Below are 10825 nucleotides of genomic sequence, written 5' to 3' on the forward strand. Positions count from 1 at the left end.
CACTTACCCCCCGTCCTGTTATAACGCGTTTGTTCCCGGCGGCCGCCATTGCGCGTCTCCCGTTACCAGGGCAACCAGGCCGGACCAATCGAGTGCTGCAGCCGGAGGGGAGCGCAGGGGGGGGGGGTCAGCACCAGGGACAGTTCCCCCATAGGAATGAATGGGGACAAGCGCTGTCTGTATTGGATCCCCGCTAGCCCCGCCCCTCCCCTGCTGCCTCTCTTACTTACCCTCTCTTACTTACCCTCTCTTACTTACCCTCTCTTACTTACCCTCTCTTACTTACCCTCTCTTACTTACCCTCTCTTACTTACCCTCTCTTACTTACCCTCTCTTACTTACCCTCTCTTACTTACCCTCTCTTACTTACCCTCTCTTACTTACCCTCTCTTACTTACCCTCTCTTACTCTGGGGTAAATACTGGGGGTGATATCCCCCTGCTCCTTATACCCCCCGACTTTACCCCCACCCCCCAGTATCCGGATACTCACACAGTGCCTGAGCCAGACATCAAACCTGCCCCATACCCCGGGGGGAGCCACTTACCCCACTGCTTCCTGCTATTAGGGGTTAATTTGTCCCTAACGCCCAGTGTGTGTGTGATACCAACCGCCTGCTGCACCGGGGGGTCTCCCTGCTCTACTGATAGGGGGTTATCTCTACTCACCCCCCCCCCCCCCACTGTGTCTGTGTGACTGAAGGGAAACTTGTATCATGTATCAGTCACCTCCTCCTGTCTCTAGAGTTGTCTTTGTAGAAGGAAATGGGCAAGATGGAGACAGTAGGACAAGATGGGGACAGTAGGGCAAGATGGAGACAGTAGGGCAAGATGGGGACAGTAGGGCAAGATGGAGACAGTAGGGCAAGATGGAGACAGTAGGGCAAGATGGAGACAGTAGGACAAGATGGGGACAGTAGGGCAAGATGGAGACAGTAGGACAAGATGGAGACAGTAGGACAAGATGGGGACAGTAGGACAAGGTGGAGACAGTAGGGCAAGATGGGGACAGTAGGACAAGATGGAGACAGTAGGACAAGATGGGGACAGTAGGGCAAGATGGAGACAGTAGGACAAGATGGAGACAGTAGGACAAGATGGGGACAGTAGGACAAGGTGGAGACAGTAGGGCAAGATGGGGACAGTAGGACAAGATGGAGACAGTAGGGCAAGATGGAGACAGTAGGGCAAGATGGAGACAGTAGGGCAAGATGGGGACAGTAGGGCAAGATGGAGACAGTAGGGCAAGATGGAGACAGTAGGACAAGATGGAGACAGTAGGACAAGATGGAGACAGTAGGACAAGATGGGGACAGTAGGGCAAGATGGAGACAGTAGGACAAGATGGAGACAGTAGGACAAGATGGGGACAGTAGGACAAGGTGGAGACAGTAGGGCAAGATGGGGACAGTAGGACAAGATGGAGACAGTAGGGCAAGATGGAGACAGTAGGGCAAGATGGAGACAGTAGGGCAAGATGGAGACAGAAGGGCAAGATGGAGTCAGTAGGGCAAGATGGAGACAGTAGGGCAAGATGGAGACAGTAGGGCAAGATGGAGACAGTAGGGCAAGATGGAGACAGTAGGGCAAGATGGAGACAGTAGGGGCAAGATGGAGACAGTAGGGCAAGATGGAGAAAGTAGGGCAAGATGGGGACAGTAGGACAAGATGGAGACAGTAGGACAAGATGGAGACAGTAGGACAAGATGGAGACAGTAGGGCAAGATGGGGACAGTAGGACAAGATGGGGACAGTAGGCCAGATGGGGACAGTAGGACAAGATGGGGACTGTAGGGCAAGATGGAGACAGTAGGGCAAGATGGGGGGGCAGTAGGGCAAGATGGGGACAGCAGGGCAAGATGGAGACAGTAGGCCAAGATGGAGACAGTAGGCCAAGATGGGGACAGTAGGGCAAGATGGAGACAGTAGGGCAAGATGGGGACAGTAGGGCAAGATGGGGACAGTAGGGCAAGATGGAGACAGTAGGGCAAGATGGGGACAGTAGGGCAAGATGGGGACAGTAGGACAAGATGGAGACAGTAGGGCAAGATGGCGACAGTAGGGCAAGATGGGGACAGTAGGGCAAGATGGAGACAGTAGGGCAAGATGGAGACAGTAGGGCAAGATGGGGACAGTAGGGCAAGATGGGGACAGTAGGCAAGATGGAGACAGTAGGGCAAGATGGGGACAGTAGGGCAAGATGGGGACAGTAGGACAAGATGGGGACAGTAGGCCAAGATGGGGACAGTAGGCCAAGATGGGGACAGTAGGGCAGGAGGTTAAAGTGGAATTTGCCATACAAGGACTATTAGTATAATATATGGAAACTAGTGATTTAACCCCTGATGTGCCATAAGGATCCCGGCAGGGCACTGATACTAAGGAATGTTCCGTACCCAGACGGCCCAGCCCAGCTGAGGGGAAAGGGTTAAAGCGAGCGGATCTCCTGCAGGCAATATAAGTGCAATAAACCCAACAGATCGATGATTCCCTACAGGGGGAGATTACGGCCGACACTGCCAGTGGCACAGAGGGACGTGGGGCTAATTGGCCGGGGAAGCGATTAGCGCAGACAATTACACTCGCAGCACAAACCCAATCAGGAGACGCCGCCGGCTTATTTATTATATCGTGACTGTTATTGGTCGGTTTGTATCATATAGCCCCGCCCACAGAAGCGTTGGAAGCCACTCAGACTCATTCCCGGCACATATGTTCCACCGTGGGACCGACCAGCGCCAGCAGCTGCCCGACAGATACCCACAAGGGGTGGCAGCATCCTCATCACAAGAGCTGCTGTTACCATGGAAACTGATTCTTTCCATCATTCATCCATGAACATGTGACCTCCCCAAGCATCTGCTTTTCCCTCCTCTCCATCCCACAGCAGTCAGGTCTCAGTACAGTATGGGCACACAATAAGCTGTACCCCCATACTGTACTGTCTAAGGGAAACACTATGGCACCCCCTACCCATATGTATAAATACAAATATACAGAGAAGGAATGTTCTGGGCACACAATAAGCTGTACCCCCATACTGTACTGTCTAAGGGAAACACTATGGCACCCCCTACCCATATGTATAAATACAAATATACAGAGAAGGAATGCTCTGGGCACACAATAAGCTGTACCCCCATACTGTACTGTCTAAGGGAAACACTATGGCACCCCCTACCCATATGTATAAATACAAATATACAGAGAAGGAATGTTCTGGGCACACAATAAGCTGTACCCCCATACTGTACTGTCTAAGGGAAACACTATGGCACCCCCTACCCATATGTATAAATACAAATATACAGAGAAGGAATGTTCTGGGCACACAATAAGCTGTACCCCCATACTGTACTGTCTAAGGGAAACACTATGGCACCCCCATACCCATATGTATAAATACAAATATACAGAGAGGGAATGTTCTGGGCACACAATAAGCTGTACCCCCATACTGTACTGTCTAAGGGAAACACTATGGCACCCCCTACCCATATGTATAAATACAAATATACAGAGAAGGAATGTTCTGGGCACACAATAAGCTGTACCCCCATACTGTACTGTCTAAGGGAAACACTATGGCACCCCCTACCCATATGTATAAATACAAATATACAGAGAGGGAATGTTCTGGGCACACAATAAACTGTACCCCTATACTGTACTGTCTAAGGGAAACACTATGGCACCCCCTACCCATATGTATAAATACAAATATACAGAGAGGGAATGTTCTGGGCACACAATAAGCTGTACCCCCATACTGTACTGTCTAAGGGAAACACTATGGCACCCCCTACCCATATGTATAAATACAAATATACAGAGAGGGAATGTTCTGGGCACACAATAAGCTGTACCCCCATACTGTACTGTCTAAGGGAAACACTATGGCACCCCCTACCCATATGTATAAATACAAATATACAGAGAGGGAATGTTCTGGGCACACAATAAGCTGTACCCCCATACTGTACTGTCTAAGGGAAACACTATGGCACCCCCTACCCATATGTATAAATACAAATATACAGAGAAGGAATGTTCTGGGCACACAATAAGCTGTACCCCCATACTGTACTGTCTAAGGGAAACACTATGGCACCCCCTACCCATATGTATAAATACAAATATACAGAGAAGGAATGTTCTGGGCACACAATAAGCTGTACCCTCATACTGTACTGTCTAAGGGAAACACTATGGCACCCCATACCCATATGTATAAATACAAATATACAGAGAGGGAATGTTCTGGGCACACAATAAACTGTACCCCCATACTGTACTGTCTAAGGGAAACACTATGGCACCCCCTACCCATATGTATAATACAAATATACAGAGAGGGAATGTTCTGGGCACACAATAAGCTGTACCCCCATACTGTACTGTCTAAGGGAAACACTATGGCACCCCCTACCCATATGTATAAATACAAATATACAGAGAGGGAATGTTCTGGGCACACAATAAGCTGTACCCCCATACTGTACTGTCTAAGGGAAACACTATGGCACCCCCTACCCATATGTATAAATACAAATATACAGAGAGGGAATGTTCTGGGCACACAATAAGCTGTACCCCCATACTGTACTGTCTAAGGGAAACACTATGGCACCCCCTACCCATATGTATAAATACAATATATAGAGAAGGAATGTTCTGGGCACACAATAAGCTGTACCCCCATACTGTACTGTCTAAGGGAAACACTATGGCACCCCCTACCCATATGTATAATACAAATATACAGAGAAGGAATGTTCTGGGCACACAATAAGCTGTACCCCCATACTGTACTGTCTAAGGGAAACACTATGGCACCCCCTACCCATATGTATAAATACAAATATACAGAGAAGGAATGTTCTGGGCACACAATAAGCTGTACCCCCATACTGTACTGTCTAAGGCAAACACTATGGCACCTCCTACCCATATGTATAAATACAAATATACAGAGAAGGAATGTTCTGGGCACACAATAAGCTGTACCCCCATACTGTACTGTCTAAGGGAAACACTATGGCACCTCCTACCCATATGTATAAATACAAATATACAGAGAAGGAATGTTCTGGGCACACACTAAGCTGTACCCCATACTGTACTGTCTAAGGGAAACACTATGGCACCCCCTACCCATATGTATAAATACAAATATACAGAGAGGGAATGTTCTGGGCACACAATAAGCTGTACCCCCATACTGTACTGTCTAAGGGAAACACTATGGCACCTCCTACCCATATGTATAAATACAAATATACAGAGAAGGAATGTTCTGGGCACACACTAAGCTGTACCCCCATACTGTACTGTCTAAGGGAAACACTATGGCACCCCCTACCCATATGTATAAATACAAATATACAGAGAGGGAATGTTCTGGGCACACAATAAGCTGTACCCCCATACTGTACTGTCTAAGGGAAACACTATGGCACCTCCCTCCCATATGTATAAATACAAATATACAGAGAAGGAATGTTCTGGGCACACAATAAGCTGTACCCCCATACTGTACTGTCTAAGGGAAACACTATGGCACCCCCTACCCATATGTATAAATACAAATATACAGAGAGGGAATGTTCTGGGCACACAATAAGCTGTACCCCCATACTGTACTGTCTAAGGGAAACACTATGGCACCCCCTACCCATTAGTATAAATACAAATATACATGGAATGCTCTGGGCATGGAATTCATAGTTGAACATACACTATGCTGTTTTGTCCAATCATTTGTCCGATGCAGAAATCTAGCCAATAAATACAGACCCAGAGTCAAAGTCACTCCTATAGCCCCCCAGCAGCTGGCCACTTGGCTACAATGGGCAGAAGCCATGGGGCTAATGGCTAATTTACCAGATTAAGTGGAGGCCCAGATGCAGTTTGTGCTAAATACATTGCAGCTCCGTCTCTCCCGCTCCCCCCCCCTACTCCGTGCCTGGGGGGGGAGATGTGCATCATTCATGAGTCTGTGTAGCCCTCTCCAACCAACCAACACCCTCCTCCCCCTCATCATCATCAACCTCAGCAGCAGCCTTCAGCCTCCTCAGCCTCCGCTGCAGCGCACATCTAGGTGCTTCTTGCCCCCCCCCCTTTCTCTTTGTGTTGGGTGCTATGTCTGGGGAACCGGGCTCGGAGTTACCCCAAATAGACCCCAAGATCCTCATCTTCCTCCTCTACATGGTGATCCTGCAGGAGCTGGTCAGCGGTTGGATGGAGTACAAGAAATTGGCCTGCAAGCCCAAGAAACAGTCAGGTCCGGTCTGGTCCTCCAGGTAAGTGACTATGGGGGCATCTGTGCAATGGGGCAACATTGCTGTAGTCTCTGGGGCAAATGAGTTGGTTGGACTACATTTCCCATAATCCTCCACTCACCCCTCACACCTTAGATGGTCCACACCTTGTGTCTCATACCATTTATAGATTGTAAGCTCTAGTGGGCGGAGCCCCCTGTACCTCCCGTATCAGACTATACATATATAGGGCCCCCCGTGGGGGGGGGGGCTCAGACACAAAGGGGTTTACGCTGCCCAGTCTGGTAATCCGGCGCGGCTAAAGGGGGGATTCATTTGTATCAGGAACTGCTGGGTGTAATCTGGGGCTTTCAGCTAAATCCTTTCAAGGATTAAAAATTCTGGCGCCCGGCTGTTCTGTGTCAGGAATGGGAGTGTGCTAAAGGGGAAATATACCTTATTGTGTGCCCAGAGCATTCCTTCTCTGTATATTTGTATTTATACATATGGGTAGGAGGTGCCATAGTGTTTCCCTTAGACAGTACAGTATGGGGGTACAGCTTATTGTGTGCCCAGAACATTCCCTCTCTGTATATTTGTATTTATACATATGGGTAGGGGGTGCCATAGTGTTTCCTTTAGACAGTACAGTATGGGGGTACAGCTTATTGTGTGCCCAGAACATTCCCTCTCTGTATATTTGTATTTATACATATGGGTAGGGGGTGCCATAGTGTTTCCCTTAGACAATACAGTATGGGGGTACAGCTTATTGTGTGCCCAGAACATTCCTTCTCTGTATATTTGTATTTATACATATGGGTAGGGGGTGCCATAGTGTTTCCCTTAGACAGTACAGTATGGGGGTACAGCTTATTGTGTGCCCAGAACATTCCTTCTCTGTATATTTGTATTTATACATATGGGTAGGAGGTGCCATAGTGTTTCCCTTAGACAGTACAGTATGGGGGTACAGCTTATTGTGTGCCCAGAACATTCCCTCTCTGTATATTTGTATTTATACATATGGGTAGGGGGTGCCATAGTGTTTCCCTTAGACAATACAGTATGGGGGTACAGCTTATTGTGTGCCCAGAACATTCCTTCTCTGTATATTTGTATTTATACATATGGGTAGGGGGTGCCATAGTGTTTCCCTTAGACAGTACAGTATGGGGGTACAGCTTATTGTGTGCCCAGAACATTCCCTCTCTGTATATTTGTATTTATACATATGGGTAGGAGGTGCCATAGTGTTTCCCTTAGACAGTACAGTATGGGGGTACAGCTTATTGTGTGCCCAGAACATTCCTTCTCTGTATATTTGTATTTATACATATGGGTAGGGGGTGCCATAGTGTTTCCCTTAGACAGTACAGTATGGGGTACAGCTTATTGTGTGCCCAGAACATTCCCTCTCTGTATATTTGTATTTATACATATGGGTAGGGGGTGCCATAGTGTTTCCCTTAGACAGTACAGTATGGGGGTACAGCTTATTGTGTGCCCAGAACATTCCCTCTCTGTATATTTGTATTTATACATATGGGTAGGGGGTGCCATAGTGTTTCCCTTAGACAGTACAGTATGGGGGTACAGATTATTGTGTGCCCAGAACATTCCTTCTCTGTATATTTGTATTTATACATATGGGTAGGGGGTGCCATAGTGTTTCCCTTAGACAGTACAGTATGGGGGTACAGCTTATTGTGTGCCCAGAACATTCCTTCTCTGTATATTTGTATTTATACATATGGGTAGGGGGTGCCATAGTGTTTCCCTTAGACAGTACAGTATGGGGGTACAGCTTATTGTGTGCCCAGAACATTCCTTCTCTGTATATTTGTATTTATACATATGGGTAGGAGGTGCCATAGTGTTTCCCTTAGACAGTACAGTATGGGGGTACAGCTTATTGTGTGCCCAGAACATTCCCTCTCTGTATATTTGTATTTATACATATGGGTAGGGGGTGCCATAGTGTTTCCCTTAGACAGTACAGTATGGGGGTACAGCTTATTGTGTGCCCAGAACATTCCCTCTCTGTATATTTGTATTTATACATATGGGTAGGAGGTGCCATAGTGTTTCCCTTAGACAGTACAGTATGGGGGTACAGCTTATTGTGTGCCCAGAACATTCCCTCTCTGTATATTTGTATTTATACATATGGGTAGGAGGTGCCATAGTGTTTCCCTTAGACAGTACTGTATGGGGGTACAGCCCAGGGCACAGTTGTATTACCCCAGCAAGCGAAAGGGTTAATGGGGCAGCATGTTGATCGTGTGTCTGTATCTAAATATTTGATGATGTCTCAGAGTCAGCTGACTGGGCGCCAAGTGAAAGCCCCGCGGCACAAATGCGGCGCCACCTGTCAGCAAGTCGCTGCCATTTTTCAAGTCTCCACCAGTGCCAAGGAGGTGGCAATTTCTTCTTTGCTGGAAAAAATGGGTGGGGGCAGTTCCAGTCAGAGTTGGGGGTTTATAATGGGGGCGTGTGTAACTACTGACCACTATACCAGCACTATGGCGCCCTCTAGGGACTAGCAGTTGGACTCTCTAGGTTGGAAGCAAATGGCCGACTCCAGCAGGAACAGCCCCCTTGCTCCTTCATACTTCGGCAGGGCCCAGGGGGTTTATTGGGGGGCCTAGAATGACGTAGCGGGGGGCCCGGGGGGTTTATTGGGGGGCCTAGAATGACGTAGCGGGGGGCCCGGGGGGTTTATTGGGGGGCCTAGAATGACGTAGCGGGGGGCCCGGGGGGTTTATTGGGGGGCCTAGAATGATGTAGCGGGGGGCCCGGGGGGTTTATTGGGGGGGCCTAGAATGATGTAGCTGGGGGCCCGGGGGGTTTATTGGGGGGGCCTAGAATGATGTAGCTGGGGGCCCGGGGGGTTTATTGGGGGGCCTAGAATGATGTAGCTGGGGGCCCAGGGGGTTTATTGGGGGGCCTAGAATGACTTAGCTGGGGGCCTGGGGGGTTTATTGGGGGGCCTAGAATGACTTAGCTGGGGGTCCGGGGGGTTTATTGGGGGGCCTAGAATGACGTAGCTGGGGGCCCAGGGGGTTTATTGGGGGGCCTAGAATGACATAGCGGGGGGCCCGGGGGGTTTATTGGGGGGCCTAGAATGACTTAGCTGGGGGCCTGGGGGGTTTATTGGGGGGCCTAGAATGATGGGGGCCCAGGGGGTTTATTGGGGGGCCTAGAATGATGGGGGCCTGGGGGGTTTATTGGGGGGCCTAGAATGATGGGGGCCCAGGGGGTTTATTGGGGGGCCTAGAATGATGGGGGCCCAGGAACGTTAATGGGTTTTGCCCCTAGTAATTACATCGTCCAATGAGAGTTAACGTGCATTCCGTTCCGTTCCCGCAGTTACACCAGGTCCTCGTCGCGACCCAGCGCCCCCCAGTTTGCAGCCAACGCGGCTCGAAGGGACCGCCCCAAAGACTACCGCAAGGCGGGGCGGATATTCCGAAAGGCCTAATGGATTGGGCGCCCAACTATGGAACTTTGGCTGAGAAAACTGCTTGATTGGCCACAAGACCGAGAATGGACCACCCCCCGACCCACAAAGTGGGGGGTTCTGGGTAATAACGCCCAGTAGAACCGGACTTGGGAACTTTTGCCTTTAACCACGGAACATTTCTATTGGAGTTTTATAATGGATCTAAGGCCGGAACCCTTTGCCTTTAACGGAACAGTCCCCCCTGATGCCCCAGTATACTTGGCACGATCCAAGATGGCTGCCTCCGTCGCTGCATAATTTGAAATAAATACCCGCCCCTTGCAGGGAGATGCCGCTTGTTTCCAGTCTATGTGCCAAAGTGCGCCCCTTAGTGTTCATTCGGGAGCGCCCCCAAGCTTCCAACTCATACCCTCCTTTTAGGCTACGGGAAGCAATATGGCCGCTCCCATCCTGTGTTGCTATGCACCTAAACATATGGAAATCCTCAACCCTGTATTACACGCTGCCCAGATATGTTTAAATTAGGGATATCCTCCAGCTTTCAATGAACTACATATCCCAGCATCCTCTATCAGCTACAGACTAAGCCCCGCCCCCCATGCTAAGTATGCGCTTTACTTCTGTGTATCAAACACAGGCCAGCCACTAGCCACTGAGCCATTATATCAAATACCAACACACGCCAGCAGGTGGGGGTGTGTCCCTATTCGGTTTGCTGCACTCAGTAGGCCAGTTTCTGATTCAGGCGGAGAGTTGTGGTTGAACAACAACAGGTTACCTTCAGGTTAACACTTTCTATGTTATAGAATGGCCTATTCTTAGCAACTTTTCAATTGGTCTTCATTATTTATTTTTTATAGTTTTTGAATTATTTGCCTTTGGACTTAAAGGGGGGTCGCTGACCCCGGCAACCAAAAACCTATTGCTCTGTGAGGCTCCAGTTTTATTGTTATTGTTACTTTTTATTCCGTATCTTTCTATTCAGCCCCTCCCCTATTCATATACCAGTCTCTCATCCAAACCACTGCCTGGTTGCTAAGGTAATTTGAGCCCTAGCAACAGGATAACTGACCCCGGCAGCCAAACCCTATTGCTCTGTG

General features: G+C 48.9%; 1 protein-coding gene across 1 annotated transcript in view; it reads right to left on the reverse strand.

Annotated features, from left to right (window-relative positions):
• LOC116406908 overlaps positions 1-140 on the reverse strand; it is a 9640-nt gene extending 9500 nt beyond the window's left edge. Inside the window, exon 1 of the mRNA XM_031892007.1 lies at positions 8-140. Coding sequence (XP_031747867.1) covers positions 8-49 — 42 coding nt within the window. The 5' untranslated portion in view covers positions 50-140. The remainder of the gene's footprint in view (positions 1-7) is intronic.
• Positions 141-10825: the final 10685 nt, after the last annotated feature.

This window comes from Xenopus tropicalis, chromosome 8, assembly GCF_000004195.4.
Source record: "Xenopus tropicalis strain Nigerian chromosome 8, UCB_Xtro_10.0, whole genome shotgun sequence".
Taxonomy (NCBI): Eukaryota; Metazoa; Chordata; class Amphibia; order Anura; family Pipidae; genus Xenopus; species Xenopus tropicalis.